Raw genomic sequence first — 21,515 nt, forward strand, 5'->3', positions numbered from 1 at the left:
CTGTGAAACCTACGCTGAGTGCCCAAATCCCTAGCCAGGTTGGATTTTTTTTTTTAGGTATCAGGGTCATTTGTTTTTCCTTCTCTGTGAATTGCATGTTTCTTGTTTCTTATTTGTTTATCTATTGGATTGTTACTCTCTTTTCTTATTAATTTGAAAACTTTTTAATATTTTCTCCATATGTATTCTTTGCCAGATCCATGTACTGAAAATATTTCCTGCCAGTCTGTGAACTCTTTCCCTTTTATTATGCTATCATTGGTGAGCATGACTTTTTTAGTTTTAATGAGGTTTAACTTTTCAATCTTTCCTTTATATTCCATCCATTTTGTGTTTATTTAAGAATGCATCCTTAACGTCAGTCATAAAGATACCCTCCTATGTTGTCTGCTAAAAAGTTGGGAGTTTTGTTTTTCATATTTGGGTCTTGAATCTACTTGGAGTTCAGGTTTATATATGGTTTAAGGTTGGGGTTCAATTGCCCCAGCATCATTTAATGAATATCTAACCTTCCCGTTCACTTGGGATGCAGCTAATAGTAGGTTTCCGTATGTGCAGGGTGTGTGTCTGGTACCTCTTATTTGGCTGCACTATTTTTTGATCCCTGCACAAACGCACAACCTCTCTGTGTTCATAGGATGAGTCACTCCACCCTGCTCTTTTTCTTCAAAATTGTTTTGGCTATTTCTGGCTCTTTATTTTTTCATATACATTTTACAGTCACCCTGTCAAGTTATACACCAAACTCTTATACCCACTAGAGTTGACAGAATTTTGTTTGGTATTGCATTATATTTTTAGGTTAATTTGGGGAGAATTTACGACTTTAAAAATGGAATCTTCCTATCCATGAACATGATGTAATTTCACTACCTATTAAATTTCACTTGTCTCCAAGATATACCCAGAATCCAGTAATTCTCATCGCCTCTCCTGCTACCAACCTGGTCCAAGCCACCGTCATCTCTCCCCTGGTTAGCCCCGGTAGCCTCCCTGCTGGCTTCTCTGCCTCCACGTCATCTCCTCTACAGCCTATTCACACAGCAGCCAGGATGATGATTCTTGTTTAGACATAAATCAGGTCGTGGCCCTTGTACCACCTAAAATCGCCTTGTAGCCCCAGTGGTGCCAAATTCCACACTTTGGGAAACAATGGTTTGAATGAATGAATGAGAGGATGCTGACTGTATGTAAGACCCTGGGAACTGAGAAATGATCAAGTAAGGGGTCGGTCTCGGGGAAACCAAAATGGGAAACATGGCACGGAGCCGCGCACCACGGTGAGGGTGAACTTGGGAGTTCATGATGGAGCCAGAAGCAAAAGCGCGGGCACAGAGGATCGCGCCTGGACCAGGCGGAGGCTGTTTCCAGAGCGCAGCGACTGCGAGGGCGCGTCCGGGGCCTCCCGCGCGCGGCCGCCGCCCAGCCCAGCCCAGCCCAGCCGGGCCTCTGGGCTCCGCGCGGGGACGCGCTCTGAGGGCGCGCTCCGGACGGCGGCGGCGCGCAGGGCCGCCGTGGCGGGAGAAGCGCTTCCGGTGGCGGCGGAGGCGGTGTTGAGCGGGTCCCGAGAGCGGCGCGGGCGGTGGCCGGGGGGGAGCGGTGAGTCGTGGGCCGCGGGCCCGGGTGCTGTGGGTTGGAAACGCGCAGGGAGCCTGGCGGAGGGGCGCGGGCTGGAGCGGGGGCGCGCTCCCGCGGGCCGGCTGCCGGGAGACACCGGGGCTGGGAGGTCGGAAGCCCCCTCGCCATGCCCGGGACTTCCCGGGCCAGGGGTCCCTGCACCTTGGAGACCCCTGCCATCCCGCTGCCTGAGCTCCCCACCTCCAGCAGCCTGACCTCCTCTGAGCTCCCCCTGAGCCCCCGCAGTGGAGTGGGTCTCCCGGCATGGGAGGGGGCTCACCCATCCACGCCCGCACGCGCCCTGCCACGCTGTCCCCGCGGCCGCGTGACGAAACTCGCCGCGGGGAGGACACCCAAGATGGCTGCCGCGGGGACAGGCCACGGCGGGGACTGGCGCGAGCGATTGCTAGGTGGCCCGGTGGCACCGACCCCCACGCCCCTCCAGCTCCTAGCTCCTGGCTTCTCCTCCTGGCGCAGAGGCGGGGCTCGGAGGTCAGAGACCACCTGGCCCCTGCCCTAGAACTCGCAATCTAGTAGGGAAGAGGAAAGCAGGTAACGGGAACAGGAGTGATCCTGCCCGGACCTTGCATTTCCGTGCTGACCGCCTGAGCTTTCCCACTTGTCTCGAGTCTCTGACCTTCTCAGAATGACAATAGCCACAGTGCCTACTAAGAGTTTGCAGGTGATTCAGGTCCATCTACTTTTACATTCCTCCAGCCCCATGAGGTACTTGGCCTTGCCTTCCTAATCCAGATGGGGAAGGAAACTGGGGCTCAGAGAGGTTGTGTAACCTGCCTAAAGTCACACAGTTGGTCATCTGTAGTCTCAGCTTACATGTTACTTCCTCAGAGATGCTCTCCCTTGGCTGTGTTGTTTGAAATTGACCCTTCATGCACACATCCTTTGTTAGATTACCCCTGTGATTTTTCCTAAAGAGAATTTGTCACCAGTTGAAATTAACTGTTTATTTGCTTGTTTGATTCTCTGCTTGTGATCAGGGCCTCTGTTTGTCTTGCTCATCTGTCTGTTCCCTGCACCAGGGAGACCCTCACTGAATATTTGTTGAGTGCCTGAATGAAAAAGCTCAGCATGAGTGACTTCAGAGCTCGGGCACTTAACCACTCCATGGGCAACTGCCTTCTGAACCCCCATGGCATTTTGGTTTTACTTTTCTCAAAGTCATAATCTCTCTTCTGCCTCATCTTCTAGATTTTTACTTGCGTGTCTCTAGCTTTTCTCTTCCTATGCCCATCCCCAGTTTGCTGAGCTGCTTCCATGTTCCAGGCACTGTAATAGGTGCAAGGTGGGTATACAGGTAAATAAGGAGACTTTGCAGCTCTTGTGGTGCTGAACCTGCCATATAAGAGCTGTAAGCTGAGAGGGAAATCTGTGAGGATGAGTGGAGGCTCCACCAGGAGGTTCTGGGACCTCAAGCAGCTCCTTTCTCCCCTCAGGACTGCAGGTGTCTAGTTTGCAAAAAATGATGGTGTTTGGAGAGGAGGATATATCGGTTTCTATCCAGCTCTAACATATGATTGCTTTAAGTATGTATTCAAGGGTTTGCTTGAGCAGGCAAGCATTTAATTTAAGTCCCATGGGCTTTCAGGAAAGGGATATCCGTGGTTGCAGTTGTCACAGAAGAAGCTGTATAGCAAGGGGTAGATGTAACTCAGGATCAGCAAAATATTTAGAATGCTTTTAATATTCTGTAAAAGTTTTATGAAGTCCCATGTGGATGAGTATAGAAAGATTTTGTCAGAGGGAGGGGACCCCTTCCCCCTCCTCACTTCCTGCAAAGGAAGCTGAGAAGACAACCAGAGCAGCAGTGACCCTTAGAGCAGATCCATCATACAACTTCTTTGCTCTCTGATGCTTTAGAATGAAATATGGCATCTACATCCTACTAAGCAAGCCGTGGTTAGATGCATTCGGTTGGAGTATAATTGTGAATGGAACCAACCTTTTGTTTGAGGTTAAAGGTAAGAAATCAGCACTAAGTCATTTTTGTAAAAGGCTGACTCTTGCCTAGACAGTGAAAAATTATTGTCAGAATATATATAAAACCTATACTTAATTATACAAAGTTCAAAGTTATTAAGTTTTTAGTTAACTACTATTACTTTGTGAACTATTTTCATACACAGTATATATAATCTGTTACTTGATTCTTTAAAGTAGGTGGGAAAATATTCAACTGAATATGTCCAAAATACTACAGTTCGGGAGTACTTTATTATTTTTACAGGCTGATACCACCATCTCAAGTAAAAACTAATAGAATTTTTTTTTTTTGAATGGATAAGAGCTTCACTCATCATAAGAAATAGATTAAGAAACCCAAAGTTGATCTTGAGGTTCACCAGAATATGAACAATGATTGTATTGTTACCTGGGTGTTTTAAAGTTCATAGAAGAATGGGATCTGCCTTGTGGATGGGGAGGTGGAGGCAGGGAGTATGGTGGCAGGGAGACAGACAGAAGGCAGTCATTCCCCATGGCTTCCTGATTCTACACAGGCCCCATGTCTCCATGCAGACCTGTCCCTGGAATAGAGGAGGGTATGCAACAGAAAGCCATTGCTGAGTGGAAATGCCCTTTGAAAGAATCTACTCCTTAGCACAGGATTCAACTTTCTGATCTATAATTTGATCTCTTGTGTGGCCATGCCCATAAGAAAGGAATGCTGTGTGTGGATGACCAGCACAAAGCCAAATTAGGAAATGTGCTCCTTCAGTGAACGTGATTGCCCTTGCCAGACATATCACTTCTGGCTCCGCAAGGGTCAGAAGTGGGGTATAAAGTCAGGCCGAACTGCCTTCTTGAGCATGGCACTTGATTTCTCTGAGTAACTCTGCAAAATAGGGGGAGATTTCCTAGAGAGCTGAAGTGAGAATTTAGCAGTCTAGTGACGCATGGAACACCCTGTGTCTGGCACACAGTGGACGCTCAGCCATGTCCCCCTACGGTGACTTTGATAGGGTATATCACACCTCTCTGGCCCTAACTAAATAAACCAAGAGCAACCAGACTCTTTTTCAGCTCTTTCAAATGCAGTAAACAACTGCATTATGTTAGTTAAAACATAACTAACAATAAGTTTCCAGTTTAATAATTTAATTATCGTTGTTAATCTTTAGCCAGGGTTAAAGGTCTTTCTTACCAAGTCCCTGAGAAAGCGCATTCCCTGCTAGTTTGTCTTCTGTGAAGTTTTGGAAAATTCTTCTTTTTTTCCAGTAGCTAAGCATTTTCTTGGCATGTAGCTAAAAGTTTGAAATAAAGCTTATCTCAGAGAAAAGTCATTTTTCTTAGGCATCATCTTCAGGAAGCTCAGGAAGCCAAGTGCCATTCCATTCCGCACCCTCCCCCCACCACCAACCCCACCAGTACTACCAGCCACTATGTTTCTGGGCAGGACTTGAGCCAATGAGGGCAGGAGATTCCTTGCGTGGAGAATGACATGTTAGTAATGACCCTACCTTTGTTTAGCCCTTTACACTTAATAAAGGTCAATAAAGCCCTCTTGCATACCTCAGTTTCCTGATTCTTCCCACTGTGTCAGCCAACTCTCATCTCCATCTTACAGATGAGAAAACTGAGGCTGAGAGCGGTGAGGTGACTCACCCAGTGACATGCTTAGAAAGGAAGAGGCAGAGTCAGGACTCTAATCCACATTGCAGTGGTTCAAGTCCAGTTCTCATTCCGTGGGTTGTCAATGTAGGTACTCAGCGGACCAGGCTACAGGGCAGGGAGCCTTCCTCGACAGGACCCAGCCAGCAACCGGCCTGAGTGGCCATGGGGTCATCTAAATATTTATATTGCCCCTGAAAGAGGGTAAGAATCTTCCCTTAGCTGGTAGGGCATTTGGTTATTTATTTATAAGTTTTATATTCTTTCCCACATAGTGTTTCCCAAACTTAGCTAATCACAGGATACTCCTGGTGTATTTTTTTTTTTTTTTATTTAGTTGTGCCGGGTCTTAGTTGCTGCATGTGGGCTTCTTAGTTGGGGCACGTGAACTCTTAGTTGCAGCATGCATGTGGGATCTAGTTCCCTGGCCAGGGGTCGAACTCCGGACCCCTGCATTGGGAGCGCAGGGTCTTAGCCACTGCGCCACCAGGGAAGTCCCCCCCCTGGTGTATTTCTTAAAGATCGCCTTCCTAGGCTCCACCCCCGCTTTACTGAATCAGGATTTCCAGGAAGCTGCTTTCCAGGTCAGAACCACCTCCCCAGGGAGCAGGGATTCTGGAGCCAGGTAATAAAACGTCACACTCCGGCAGCACCGCTTCCTTGAGCAAGCTCGTTAACCACCCTCGTAACCAAACCGTTACGAGGGTTACATGGGGTAATATAAGGAAGGCTCTTATGATGAGCGGCTATTAAACATTAGTTATTATTAAGCAGCATCCTAATTTTGCTGATAAAGATGCAGAAACTTGGGGCAGTGGGATAATGTGTACAAGGTCACGGAGTCGTCGGTGGAGCTGGCATTTGAACTCAGGTCTGTTGCCTCCACAAGCATAAGCCCCTAACCACTACACACCCCTTCCCTCATCACCTCCATCGGAGGATTCCAGGTTACAGGGAAGTTAGGGAGGTGCGGCTTGGAGCCATGAATTCAAGTTCCGCTAACCAACTGGTTCAGTAAACTTATTTGGAAATGAAACTGATCACCGTTGTCTAATTGGAACAGACTGTTTACCAGCCATGAAGGCTTTTTTATATGTGGTGGGAAGTGGTCCTGGGCCTCTGAGTCAGGGGGTGGTCCTCGCCCTTGCATAGCTGTGCACTGACTGTGTAACATCTAACCTAAAAGGGAGACAGTATTGCCCTCCCAGAATTGGTGATGAAGGTTGTGATATAACTTAAATAATGACTTGAAAAAAGATGGAGTTACGTACCATTTCCAGTAGGCCTATAATGTGTAATACAGTATTATGACTAGAGAATCTTGGTCATGGCACTCATTTTGGCTTTAGAAGCTTATAAATTCTGTGACTGAGTTATCGTGGATGTTAAAGCAGGTTTACTTCATTGAAATAATGGATATTTTTGAAAAGTGTGTACAGATTTGGATATGAGAATATCACAGTCTTCAGTAAGGTTTACCCAGGTTAGTAATCTGATAACTCAGTTGAAGACGGCATGGACAGAGATGGGTGAGGTCCATCCATAATAAGCTCTATATGAGAAGGGTGTCTATAAGCACGTTTGGGGAAATTTAGGCTCTATTCATTAGAATGTGTTTGCTTTGCAGTTTATTTACTGCATGTTGGGTCTTTCCAAATCCAGGGCCAAGCCAGCGCTGGATATAGGAGAGGCCTTCAGTGTGTATTGAATGCATATATTAATTTTGTTTATGAATGAATGAATAAAGAAAACTTGGAGAAATTCATTTTGATGAGTTTTGATGAGGCTTCATGATACTATATTTACCCAAAACCTTAGCCAAGAGATTGAATTTTAACAGGATTTTTTTCCCCTCTAAGAGATCATTTCTATCCCCTTTGAGGGGTTAATTAATGTATTAACATATATAATATGTAAAATAATATCTTTAGGAATGACTCATTTAAATGCAATCTAATGCTATAATTATTAATGGCCCCAGATAGCTGTCATTCTTTAGTTTATTGATTTTGTCTGCAGGTAACAAGGCCTTGACTTTATTTCTTAGCATAAGTGATGTCAGTCACTACAGAAATTTTTTTTGAATCCCACTTTTTTTCTCATACAAAAAAATATTTTCATACCTTTAAAATCCAAATTTTTCTTTGAAATCGTTCATTTAAAAAGAAGATTCTTAAGTCAGAATTAACACCTCAGTTGGTCAAGTGTCAAGAAGCAACATTATAACTATTTAAATATACAGAGACCTCCTTTCACAGGTCGGTTCCTGTTAACGCCTCTGTTCCAGAATCTTCCAGCCTCCTTTGCTTCTCTACACCCCCTATTCCATCATTTCTTCAGGTCATGGAAACTGAGTTTGTTGACCATCAGATATCTACTGATATGATTATGTGTAAACCATAACATTCCACAGTTGACCGTCTGCAGCTATTCAGTCAGCTGGTCACTGGTTAGTAAATTTCTCCTTGGGAAGCTCTTCACTTAATCTATCTGTAGCCGTGATATTTCCACCTTTCCTGTCTCTCCTTCTGTAGCCTCTCTAAATTTCTGAAGATATTTCCGCCCTTCTGCATAACTGTCAAAGCCTCAGATAGACGTGGCAGAGGGAAGATCCTCCCACTGATGTCTTCTAAGTCCGTCCATGGCATCTTTCACTTGCATGACTTGTAAAGCTGATAAACTCGCACATCCTTGAGCACATTGTTTGGTGTCCCGTGCAGTCTGTCCCTTGGAGGTGTGGCATTTTCCCTTATCCCTGCCACCCCTGAAATTGGACGATATATACATATATGTATGTATATATACATATATATACCTTGTTCTCTGAAGCTTTCTTTTGAGCCGTTGTGGCTTCGCAATCATCCGCATGGTCCCCAGTATCATCACGAGGGCTGTGCAGCAGAATGACTTACCCAGTCTACTTTGCAGAAGTTCTTAGCTGAGAAGCACTTGTTCTAAACCGTCACCATACATTGTCATGAAATACTGTCAGAACTGCGTGGTCAGTGGTGCTTAAGAACTCTCTGGAAAGGTATCTGATCTTTGACCAATGCCAACCTTGGTGAGGAGACAGAGAGGAAAGTCCAGGAACCACAAGTTCAGGGATGGCTGTGCTCTTCATGCATAAACCAGACAGTGGGGAAACCAGATCCGTTTCTTCCCCTACCACCCCTGGGACTTCGCTTCCTTCCCACGAAGGTGCCCGCGGTGGCCCCAGCCCCACGGCCTGGCCCACTGGTCGGTACCGAGCGTGTGGGGTGGATGACCCCAAAGTGCAGACCCCGGCAGCCGGTGGGCGCCCTGGATGCTGCAGGTCGCCGACCAAGTGACCAGCCCACCAAGCCCTGGCGATGAGGCAGGTAGGAAGGCGATGTGCCCCAGGGACCCCCGCGTAGCGGCCAAGGCCATGGGGGTGCCTTGGCCCCGGAGGCCGCTACTGGATCAGGAGCCCCAGCCGTGGCCCCCTGCCTCTTGGCCGGATGTGCAGAGCTGCTCCCGGGTCCACAACTGGAGGGAGACCAGTGTCCAGGGCAGCAGCGCCTGGATGCACTGGTTTTTTAGTGCAAAATAAGAAATAATTGTTTTGAAAACGGGACCCCTAGTTATAGAAACTGGTTATTTATTTAGAGTGGGGAAGAAAGTGAAAACTGTTCCTGGGCTTGAAGGTTGGTGTGTGAAAATGCTTGTCTAATTGGAACATGGGAGTCCTAGTCAATAATTAAAATTTTATCTGGTTTAAGATCAGCTGTCTTTGTAAGAATGTTCATGTGGCATTCCTGATTAGCCTTATGGTTTTGAAATTGGTGGGGGCAGGACAGGCTCTCAAGTCTAGTTGGTATTTCTTATGCCAGTATAGAGTTCTACTAAAATCCTTTTTAAAAATTTTTATTTATTTATTTTTATTGAAGTATAGTTGATTTACAATGTTGTGTTAGTTTCAGGTGTACAGCAAAGTGATTCAGAGATAGATATATATATATATATATATATATATATATATATGTTCTTTTTCAGATTCTTTTCCCATATAGGTTATTATAAAATTCCAAGTATAGTTCCCTGTGCTGTACACACAGGGAACTATAGGTGTAGGTCCTTGTTGTTTATTTTATATATAGTAGTGTATATATGTTACTCCCAAATTCCTAACTTATCCTTCCCCCGCCCCCCCCCCTTTCCCCTTTGGTAACCGTAAGTTTGTTTTCTAAATGAACTTATTTACAAAATACAATCCTTTTAAGTAGGGAAAAAGAGTGCTGAGTTAGTAGCCTATTGCTATTTAGCATATTACCACAAATGTACCTTAAAACAAAACAACTATGTGTTAGCTTACTGTTCTGAAGTCTGAAGCCTACAATGGTTCTGTATTGCTTCTGGAGGCTCCGAGGGAGAATCTGTTTCCCTGCTGTTTCCAGCTTCCAGAGGCTGTGCACCTGCCTTGGCTCGTGGCCCTGCATCACTCCAAGATCTGCTTGTCCCTTGTCACATCTACTTCTCTGACTCTGCCTCTGCTGCCGCCTCTTTCTCTTATAAGGACCCTTGTGATTATCAGGCCCCCCTAGATAATCCAAGGTGGTTTCCTAGTCTCAAGAGCCTTAACTTAATCATACCAGCAACCCCCTTTGCCGCGTAAGGTGATCTATTCAGAGTCTGTGGCGGTTGGGAGGTGGACATCTTTGGGCGGGCACGATTCTGCCTACCCCAAGTCTATACGAAGTGGATCAGTATGAGCGTTCAGTGTTGGGGTGTTGGTGGGCTTGGCCTGTAGTCTGATGATAAGCCTGCTTCCTCCCTTGCCGGGGAGATAAGGGGGTAGCTGTGAGTGACATCTCAGAATCTTACTTTCCTCTTCTGTGAAATGTGCACAATATGCGTAAAGCACAGCGTTGTGAAAACTGACATAGACTATTCTGCCACTGGCACATAGTAGGGGCTTGCACTCTTAGGCAAGCATCCAGCCCAGTTCCTTGTATGTAATAGAAACTCCGAAAATGTGGAGTTTCCTTTCCCCATCTGTCTCCTTTTTCTTTGCCTTTTTAAGAAGCGACTTTGTACACACTGCTCTATATAAAATAGATAAATAACAAGGTCCTACTGTATAGCACAGGGAAGTGTATTCAATATCTTATAATAACCTATAATGGAAAAGAATCTGAAAAAGAATATAGACACACATACACACACACACACACACATACACACATACATACATACTTAGGTATGTATATATATATCTGAATCACTTTGCTTTACACCAGAAACTAACGCAACATTGTAAATCAACCGTACTTCAATTAAAAACAAAAAAGAGACTTTGTGAGTCCTCCACAGCATTCTTCTCACGTATACTATGGAGGCCTCAAAGGGTTAGCGTAGCACAGAGCTTTGTGGTGTGAGTAGAGCTGTTTTTATTTAAAGGAAAAAAGGAGGGCTTCAAAGATACCAATTCTGTGCAGACATTAATTGCTGTACTTTGGCGGGGGGCGGGGGGCGGGGGGGTGGGGAGGGAGGGGGCTAGCTAACAGAGAGTAATAGAGTAAAAAGAGTGAACTTTCTGACTAGTGCTCAGGAGTCCAGTCTGGCTTTGCGTCCTCGCCCACTGCCTTCTGCCACCAGCACCAGGAGCACGCCCTGGACAAGTTATTTCCCCCCTCTGTGCCTCTGTTTCCTATATGATGAGAACATTGGGTGGATTATTTTTAAGATCCTCTCCAGCTCTTATGCAGTAGAACATTTTTATTTTATGAAGCACCATGTTGTAAAACCAGATCATGTTTTCAACAGCTTGACCTAAAGTTTGCCCTATATTTAACAAATTGGAGATGGTTTGTTATTAAGAACTAGAATTCTGTGAAAGCTACATTTTAATTTTTTGTTCGTGCTATTGTTATATATGTTAAGTGTGAAGGGGAAATAGTGAGAATTATACTTTAAAAGGAAGATAGATTGCTTGGTACTCAATTTTATGAGAAAAAATCAGTATCAGATATCCACTGGGAAGCATTGCAGATTGCTCAGGCCTGGGGGAAGGCATAGGCAGCACAGGGAATGATGCAGGGAAGGAAACAGCTCCCAGCTTCATGTAGAGTCACAGCCTGGTGCCCAGAGAGCTGGAGCTCCAGACCCAGAGCGCCTGCAGAATCACATGCCCAGCCTTATGTTAGACCTTCTAGGTCTGAATCTCTAGAAGGGGGATAGTATTTGTCTTTTTCAGAAGCTCTCCAGGTGATTTCAATGCGGTCTGTTGGTTAGGAATCACCAGTCTGTGCCGGTGACTTTGCAGGAATAAACAGTGCCCCAAAGAGGGGGCATTTAATGTGCTGTGCATTCACTCCCTACTTGCCATCACCATTGCTAAGAATTTTTAGAATTTGCCAAGATAACCATCTTTGCAGTGTTCCCATTCCCTAGATGGCCCTTCAGGAGTTGTATCCCCCTCTTCACTAGCCCAAGATGGGAGTAACCAACTACCAAGGTGTTCTTCCTTTTGGCCGATGGGACTACCAATAGACTCACTTCACCTGTCCTCCAGGACACCACACTCTGCTGAGTTCCTACCCACTGGTCACTCTTTCTCAGCCTCCTTTGCTATAACTTAGTCTTTCCTGACCTCTTAACATTGGAGGTCTTGGATCTCTTCTCTGTTTACGTTCACTTGCCTGTTGCTCTCCCATTGCATGAGTTTCAGTCATCTGTGCTCACAGATGAAGATCTGCAGACTAAATCTCTCCTCTGAACTCTGGACTCTTGTATGCAACTGCCTCCTGGACATCTCCACTTGGAAGTCCCCTAGGCATCGCAAACTCCATCCATCCAAACCTGAACTTGCTGTTTGATCCCTGACACCGGCTCCTCCTCCAGTCAAACATCTTAGGAGTCATGCCTTTTCTTTCTCTCACACCCCACATCCAAGATTACAGGAAATCCTGTTGGCTCCATCAACAAAATATCCAGAACGTCAGCTCTTCTTGCCCCTCCTTGTTACCACCGGCACCACCATCAGCCCTCTCCTGGATGCCTGCAGGAGCTTTGCAATTGCTCTTCCTGCCTCCACGCTTATGGCCCCACGACATTCTCCACACAGCAGCCAGAGAGATCCTTTTCAGTTGTAAGTCAGATCATTTTAGTCCTCTGATTGGAACCCACCAATGACTCCCATTTCCCTCAGGGTAAAATGCAAAGGCCTCACGGTCGCCCGGAGGCGCCAAACAGTGTGATTCCAACTAAACCCCTCCCCATACCTCTCTGACCCCTCATCTCCTGTCTCCCTCCCTCTTCCTCTCTCCAGCCCAGTTGCATTCCTTCTTGCTGTTCTTTGAAGACACCTGCTTCGGGGCCTTTGCAATGTCTGTTCCTTCTCCCTGGAATGCTGTTCCCCTGGATACGCACGTGATTCAGCTCCTCACTTCTTTTTGATCTTGTTCCATTGTTATTCTCTCAATGAGGCCTGCCCCGACTGCCCTGTTTAAAAATACAGTCTGTCCTCAGGATGCTTCCCATTGTGGTTTTTCCCCAGACCATTTGTTACCTTCTAACACAGTGGGTACTTGGCTTACCTTGTTTATTGTCTGTCTACCCTTCCATTGCCAACACCCAACATCAGCTCCACCAAGGCAGGAATTTTTGTCTTTTGTTCACTGATTTAGCCCAAGAATCTGTCACGTGGTGGGTACCCAGTCAGTGAACACTAAAGGTAGGAGCACTTTCTAGACCTTAAAGAAAACACAAAGCTAAAAGTTTTGTCCTGGTCAGAATTTCACCTGTTCTGTATTTAATCTGTGATCTACTAGAGGGTAGGAATTACACCTTCTAGTGGTCCATTCAAAAACGGAAGTGAATCATGGGCTTCCCTGGTGGCGAAGTGGTTGAGAATCCGCCTGCCAGTGCAGGGGACACGGGTTCGAGCCCTGGTCTGGGAAGATCCCACGTGCCGCGGAGCAGCTAAGCCCGTGCGCCGCAACTACCGAGCCTGCGCGTCTGGAGCCTGTGCTCCGCGACAAGAGAGGCCGTGACAGTGAGAGGCCCGCGCCCCGCGATGAAGAGTGGCCCCCGCTCGCCGCAACTAGAGAAAGCCCTCGCACAGAAACGAAGACCCAACGCAGCCAAAAATAAATAAATAAATAAATAAACTTATAAAAAAACAAAAAAACAAAAAAAAAAACAGAAGTGAATTAGACCAGATTATCTGTCTTTTCTAGTTACGTGATTATATGTAGCATTTATTTGGTGACGTTTAAGTATAGAAACAAATTGTGATCTATACGCCTAAGTGTAAATTCAAATTATGACCCTTGGACGAGGCCAGTGTCCTCATATTGGGGAAAATACAGAAATTGGGGGTAAGCATTTAGGAACTTTCATAACAATATGATAGAGTTCTAGTATATCCGCTGAACCTAATAATAAAAAATGGGGGCTTTTATATGTGTCCCACTTTTTTATTTCATTTTTTCAAAATTTATTTTTAATATAGTTTACAAAAGTATTGGTTCATGATGGGACTGGAAATTAGAACAACCAGAGCAGGTCCTTCACTGCACATAGTTGAAGAGGCACTAATCAAATGGATGCCAGGGCTGACTTAGGAAGCTGGAGTAAAAAAAAAGCCTGAAACCTTCTGGACCTTTATGAATCGTCTCATAGATCTTCAGATTGTCCTCTCCTATAGTGATTTTCAACTTTTTTCTTTTTTGCTTTTTCTTCCCCCCCGCAAGCATTAGAACCCTCCCTTTAAATGATCATTGCCATAATTCCCAGATGTAGAGAGCAGATGAAAGCAGGCCTGCTCTAGTTGACTATAAACTCAGGGGCTCAGAACCCACCTGCTTGAATCCCCTCCACTCCCTGCAGGTCACTAACATGCCTCAGCAGAGCCCTAGGTCCCTGCACACAAGTCTGAAAACTGTTCTCCTGGATGGGAATTAGAGTTTTTGTTTTACTTTTTGTATGTTTTATAAATAATACATTTGATACATTCTTATTCAAAATTGAGACATTTCTTCATACAATGACACAGCTCTTTGAAGTGCATTATATCCTTACATCCCTGGACTTGACATTCATGACTTAGAGGTGTCCTAATTTGAAATTCAGACACTTCTCTTATCATAGCCCAGCTGACTGAAAACCAGCAGGGACAAACCTTCCTTAAACAAAGTCATGTGTATTTCAATGAGGGGGACCACACACTGGAGGAACTGGGAGTGTCTCACCAACAAAGGAAAAGATAGGTCTTTCAGAGCATCTTGGAGAATGGTGGAACTTAGGGAAGTTTAATGAAGCAATATTTTGATTGGCTCAAAGCAGGGCTGGGTGTAAAGATCTGAAATGTGAAGTAGCCCATGACCTGGAAACTACAGGGTTTCCTTGGAAACTTCAGAGTTAAGAAAGACATGGAAGGGACTTACCTGGTGGCGCAGTGGTTAAGAATCCTCCTGCCAGTGCAGGGGACACAAGTTCAAGCCCTGGTCCGGGAAGATCCCACATGCTGTGGAGCAACTAAGCCCGTGCGCCACAACTACTGAGACTGTGCTCTAGAGCCCGCAAGGCACAACTGCTGAGCCTGCCTGCCACAACTGCTGAAGCCCATGCACGGAGAACCCGTGCTCCGCAACAAAGAGAAGCCACCGCAATGAGAAGCCCACGCACCACAAGGAAGAGTAGCCCCCGCTCGCCACAACTAGAGAAAGCCTGCGTGCAGCAACGAAAACCCAACACAGCCAAAAATAATAATAATAATAAATTAATTCTTTTAAAAAAGAAAAAAGACATGGAATGTTGTGTCCAGAAACTCCCTAATCTGAAACTCTGCACCTGGGCTGGAAATCCAGGCTCCTTTTCTGTGTCAAAAGTGGGATGATTCACTCTTCCTAGTATGATTTCAAACAGCAAAGTTTCTGACAGTCTGTGATTGTGGAGAACAAGGTTTCTCAATGAGATAAGAAAGCAGTGGTCACCCAAAGAAGGGGGTTGTTATGACACCTTTTAGCTTCAGTGTGACCTTGGGAGAAATATGGTTTCCTGTCAGCTTTGCAGCTGACTCTGTGTTTGTCATCCCAGCCTGCTTTATGAATAATGGGGCTGATTTTTACTTTCTTACTCTCACTGACCAGCTGTTTTACATACACTAGATTCCTCACATCTCTGGGCCTAACATGCTTGATTTTGATCCAGTGGGCCGTGAAATGTGTTAATTTGAGATTCTGATAAAGTTCAAATGACAGGCATCTGCACCTGACATCTTAACACGCCTATGATCTAGTGAAGCACTGAAAAATAACTTAACGAAAAATACCTGGAAAAGAAAGCCACTATAAGAACCAATATTAGAAATATAGAAAGAGGAAAGAGGTATGAGAAAGCAATGGTTTGAAGCCTTAATAGTGATAAGATCCTTTGACCTGCTAATATCACATAGAGAGATCTAGTTTAAGGAAGTCACCAGTTGTGAGGAAAAAAATTAATAGACAAGGATACAGCATTATTTTTCATGGTGAAAAACTGAAAATAACATAAAGGTTGAAGGTGTTGCTAAATACCTGAAATGAATATTTAGTGCCATAGGGAGTGCTCATGAAATAAGTACAGCAGGAAACAATCAGGATATTAAAATATAGAGTATGATATCAACTTTATTTTTTTAGTTAGAGGGTGATATGTGTAGAAAATGTCTGCAAGGAAATATATCAAAACATCAGCAATGGTTATTTCAGCATGACTAAATTATAGCAGATTTTGTTTCTTTATTCTTTATTTTCTACAATAAGCTTATATTATTCAAAATACTACAATAAGCATGTATTACAGCAATACAAAGCAGCTCTAAAAATAAGCATATATTACTCAGGGAAAGAAACTAGTTACTTTAGAAAAAAGTAATGGTTCTTAGCCAGAAAATAAGTATTTTATGAGGAAAATTATGTGCTCTTATGTTATTACTATTTTTGGGGTTGTCAAAATGTGTTTTTCCCACTATGACTCTGTTACATTGAGGAGAATAATTTTTCATTTTTGATTGGTGGTTTATACGCTGAATAAGGCTGAATGAATCTGAATCTTTTTTTAATTGTAGAATTTTTAGCATGTAAGCCTTTTTGCATAATTAGTCACTTCTAGTTGTAGGAAAAGCAAATTTAGTAAACCAGAATGCCGCAGTAGTTTGACGTTGGTTCTTTCATCCAGAAAAAGTGTTTCAGACTTCAGACCCTATTATTGTTGATGTTATTTTTAACTTTTTATATTTTTATTTTTTTCTGAAGAATAGATTTCCAAAGTAAGGGATGATGAAATACTATGTCCTTATAAAAAGAACTATGTGGGAAATTATTGAAATTTGGTTAAGATAAATTGAGATTTACAGACAAATTTAGCTTTGGATTTAAATAGCCTTTCTGCCATTTATAGCAAAATTATTTTCATAAATAAGAATGTACATAACTCCTTATTTGAAAATTAGTGTGACTACAAAGTTTCTAAATGTGTAGTGACTTTGTAAGTCTTAACTAGGCCTGTCCTTTTGACCCTCTACAGTCCAAGACAATGTCTGGAGAACTTCCACCAAACATTAACATCAAGGAACCTCGATGGGATCAAAGCACTTTCACTGGACGAGCCAATCATTTCTTCACTGTAACTGATCCCAGGAATATTCTGTTAACCCACGAACAACTAGAGGATGCAAGGAAAGTAGTGCACGATTACAGGTAACATTAACAAGTATGCTTTGGGGCTTAATATATTAATAGATCATCATGTTAGCCTATTGTCTTTAAACCTTCCCTTAGTGATTTTTCAACATTTTTTTTTGCAATTGAATCCTTTTTATAAAAAAAAAAAAAAAAAAAGTGAAAAATAGGAAGACGTGTTTCATTCCCCATTGTTGACCCTTAACACAGATATCCAGGGTTCGTAGTAACCTGAAAATAAGCCAGCCATCCCTCCAACTCATAGGTGCCAATCCGTGAGGTCCCCTTTCTAGAGCCCTGTCTTCTGCTCGCCAATACAACCACACCTGCATCCACAACTTTTGTCTCCAGATGGAGACTGCATCTTACAAAAAGCAAGTCATCAAGAATTAGGGTAGGTTGTTCGCTTCTTCTCAGATTAAGCCCCAGTGAATAAACCCCACATATAGTAGCTCAGATGGGAAGGATGCTGGTGGCACAGTTTGTAGGTTTGGGATGGACTCCGTCAGTTCAAAGAGCCAGGCATGAGGTGAGAGAAGAGACATGCTCTAAGGCGATGGTCACAACTTTCTTTTTTTTTTAATTTATTTAATCTTTTAATACAATTTTTAAAGGTTACACTCTGTTTACAGTTACTACAAAATATTGGCTATGTTCCCCATGTTGTACAATACATCCTTGAGCCTATCTTACATCCAGTAGTTTGTAGCTCCCACTCCCCCACCCCTATGTTGCCCCGCCACACTAGTAACCGCTAGTTTGTTCTCTATATCTGTGAGCCTGCATCTTTTTTGTTATATTCACTAGTTTGTTGTATATGTATGTACATGTTCCACATATAAGTGACATCATACAGTATTTGTCTTTCTTATTTCACTTAGCATAATGCCGTCCAAGTCCATCCATGTTGCTGCAAATGGCAGAATTTCATTCTTTTTTGTGGCTGAGTAGTATTCCAGTGTGTGTGTGTGTGTGTGTGTGTGTGTGTGTGTGTGTGTGTATGCCACATCTTCTTTAGCCATTCATCTGTTGATGGACGTGCAGCTTTCTTGATAAAAGACCGTATAAGAAATATTTCAGCCTTCGTGGACCACAGAGGATTTCTGTCTTATTCTGCATGTTCTGCCTATTCTTCTTAGTGTCTTGGGGGTTTGTTTGCTTGTTTGTTTGTTTTCTAGGGCTTTTTGTTTGGTTGGTTGTTTTACAATCCTTTAAAAGATGTAAAAATCGCTCTTAGCTAGCCAGCCATACAGGCCACAGACAGTAGTTTGCTGACTCCTGCTCTTAGGGAAAGTCAGCCAGAAGCTGAGAATTGGATTAGTGGGAGCTATGAGCCTAAATATGCCAAGAATAATCCATGCAAGGTACGTATTTGACTGTCACATGGGTAGTCAGTGAGGCCACCAAGGGCGGTCTGTAAACTTTGTTACCAAACACTGAGTCTGGCCAGGTCTTAGCATGCACAGCCGTGCAGAAAGAGGGCTCCCTGAGCAGCAGAACGTCATGGAGCCCTATGAGCAAGTCCTGAGGAACGAGGCAGAGGAAGACAGCAGAAGCGCATTTCAGAATTCCATCAAGTAAATGTTCCATGATTCTGGAACAAAAGCCATAAAAAGAGGAAAGGTGGAGATGTAAAGACAGCTAGAGGACTTGAAAAGAAGCCATAAAAGAGATTGCAAAGCCCCTAAACTTGTAAGAGCAAAATTAAAATCTTCACTGGAGACAGTGGTGGAGAAGTAATGACATCAATGGTACCGAGAAAAAGTGGAAACAGAGATACTGGGGATAAACCTGAGTCACTCTCCAAGGATGAAGATCTGAGGTCGGCACACTTTTTCTGCAAAGGGCCAGATGGTAAATATTTTCAGCTGTGCAGACCTTACAGTCTCATTCTGTGTTGTTTTGCTTGTTCACCACCCTTTAAAAATGGAAAAACCATTCTTAGCGCACCAGCCATTCAGAAATAGGCGTGGGCTGTAGTTTGTCAACTCCTGATATAGATGAAAAGGTGAGAGTGTGAAAAGGATTATATCGCAGGGGACTAGAGGATGGAGAGTGAAGATATAATTTATTGATGCTTCTCAAGGAGAAACTAGAAAAATGCGAAAGAGGTCATAGTAAGTAGATAAAAGAATTCTCCTGTAGTGAGGACAAATATCCACAAATTAGGCTCACCCTGTTTCAGGCAAGGAGACCCACATATGGAGATTTTTTTTCTTTTTTCTACAAAGCAACTTTTTAAAATTTCATAAGCATTCAAACAGGGAAAAAAGTCATTAAAAAAGAACAAATGACAGAGAAGTCTCAATCTTCTTATCTGTGCACTGAGCGCCAGAGGACAGTAAAGGAATGTGTGCCGAGTTTCTAGGAGAAAGCATGTAACCCAGGAATTTTATACCAGAGTGACTCTGTTTACAGAGGCAACAGAAAAATACATAACAACATCAAAAATAAACTCCTCATAAATCCTTCTTGAGAGGTCAGGAGATGAAGCAAAATTGAGTTCAAAAATAAGAAATCCATAGTATGTTGTGATTCCTCAAAGAATTCAAAATGGAATTACCATATGATCCAGCCATTCTACTTCTGAGTATATACCCAAAAGAATTGGAAGCAGGGTCTTGAACAGATATTTGCACACTCGTGTTCATAGTGGCATTACTCATAATAGCCAAAGGTGGAAGCAACCCAAGTGTCCGTGGATGGATGAATGGAAAAATAAAACGTGGTATATTCACACAATAGAGTACAATTCAGCCTTAAAAATGAAGGAAATCCTAGCACGTGCTACAACATGGATTAACCTTGAAGACATTATGCTAAGTGAAATAAGCCAGTCACAAGAGGACAAATTATTGTACAATACTACTTATATAATGTGCCTGGAGTAGCCAAATTCATAGAGACGGAAAATAGAATGGTGGTTGCCAGGGCCTAGGGGGCCGGGGAATCAGGAGTTATTGTTTAACGAATACAGTCTCAGTTGGGGATGATGAAAACATTCTGGAGATAGATGGATGGTGGCAGTAGTTGGACAATAACATGAATATGCTTAGTACCACAAAACTGTACAGGTAAAAATGGTTGAGATGGTAAACTTTATGTTACATATTGTATTACAGTTAAAAAAAAAAAAGTAAGAAAGCTGTAATATAAATAGACTAGTGACGAATGTCGAAACTGTTAAAATAGAAATAGTTGTTGCATTTCTAGTTATAAAGCATTGTATAGGCAAAAAGAAATTTTAAGTGTTTTGTAAAAAATAGTAATAGCTATCTGAATCTAAAGCCCTAGATTGTAGTATCAAAAAAAAATTTTTTTAACAAAAAATAAAACAGGAAGAGGAGGAATTAAAAGTATACCAAATATTTATCTTAAATAGGAGGTGGGCTCAAAAGTATATATGGTTTGGCTCTTTACCATGTTAGAGAAATGTATTGTAGAATGGTTTTGAGAATCTCAATGGTAGCCACTAGTCAAATTAAATCTTAGTATGTAACTTCTAAAACCCCAAAGGCATAAAAACAAAGACAGTGTAGTAAGTGTAACTAAAGGTAAAACCAAAAAACTGTCATAGAAGCTTTTAAAATAACGTAAAACAAGATGGAGCAGGCCAGGCAGCTTAGTAATAACAGTATGTGTAAAAGGGATTAAAACCCTCTATTAAAATCAGAGACTTTAAAATAGTGTAAAAACACTTTAAAAGCTCAACAGTGACATGGCATCCCAATTAGAATGCATGAGGGTTGCTAGCTACATGACTAATCTCTGTATGAGGTCGTTGTGCATGGAAAAACACAATGCCTCCCTCCAAGAATCGCTGAGCACCTCACCTTCTTTTCTCTTCACCTTTTAAAGAATATAAAACCCTTAAAGTCTGTGCCATAAATTGCTGCACTGGGGATTAGGGGTAATGCTGCTTTTATCATGTCTGCTTTTATATACATTATATATCTATATCTATATATCTGTATCTATATCTATATCTTTATATATTCATCAGTAAAACCAATTGGTGAATTAATGGATAAGAAATATTCCAGAGTTCTCCCCCTACCCACTAAGAGACAAATTAGCTGTGAACTCTCAGAGGAGAATAGCTCAAAGGGTTAGTTGGGATCAAGGAAGTATCATGTACAGTGTACCTTCAAGGAATATGAATACCAATGATCTATAGTCCTCGTGGGATACCAACGTGCTATTTTAGTATGAATCCAAAGGGAGGTAATAAAAATGACTAACATCACAAAGCAGGACGAAAGTAACTGCAAATAAAAAGGAAGCTGTATGAAAATCAGACAAAATTCAATTCAGGGCGAATAGATCAGAAAAATTTGATATTTATAAAATGACCACGTTCGGTATTCATGAACTAGTTAATGTTACATCAAAATATACAAAGAAAAGACTGTTAGAAATACAGACAGAACTTGATTAATCACGTCAGAATTGTTCAGTACTTTCCTTTAACTGTACAAAAAGAAAAACCAAAAGTAAAATTACAAAGTAAAAATAATGAGAAAATTAATATGAAAACTTAAGGGATTGCGCCAAAATTGTACTCTGAGTGGAAGTTTATAGTTTTAC

At 42.9% G+C, this 21,515-nt stretch overlaps 1 protein-coding gene and 1 pseudogene across 3 annotated transcripts in view; one reads left to right on the forward strand and one right to left on the reverse strand.

The window, feature by feature from the left end:
* The first annotated feature begins 1,472 nt into the window (after positions 1-1,472).
* The window catches only part of SFXN1 (sideroflexin 1), a 45,209-nt gene continuing 25,166 nt past the window's right edge, over positions 1,473-21,515 (forward strand). For 2 of the 3 annotated variants that reach the window (XM_068536380.1, XM_068536382.1), the window contains exons 1-2: positions 1,473-1,599; positions 16,774-16,946. In XM_068536380.1, coding sequence (XP_068392481.1) covers positions 16,783-16,946 — 164 coding nt within the window. In that variant the 5' untranslated portion in view covers positions 1,473-1,599; positions 16,774-16,782. The remainder of the gene's footprint in view (positions 1,600-16,773; positions 16,947-21,515) is intronic. The other variant, XM_068536381.1, reaches the window with a different exon arrangement.
* Positions 7,586-8,652, reverse strand: LOC137758961 (nuclear transcription factor Y subunit beta-like; annotated as a pseudogene).

Source organism: Eschrichtius robustus, chromosome 2 (genome assembly GCF_028021215.1).
Source record: "Eschrichtius robustus isolate mEscRob2 chromosome 2, mEscRob2.pri, whole genome shotgun sequence".
Classification (NCBI taxonomy): Eukaryota; Metazoa; Chordata; class Mammalia; order Artiodactyla; family Eschrichtiidae; genus Eschrichtius; species Eschrichtius robustus.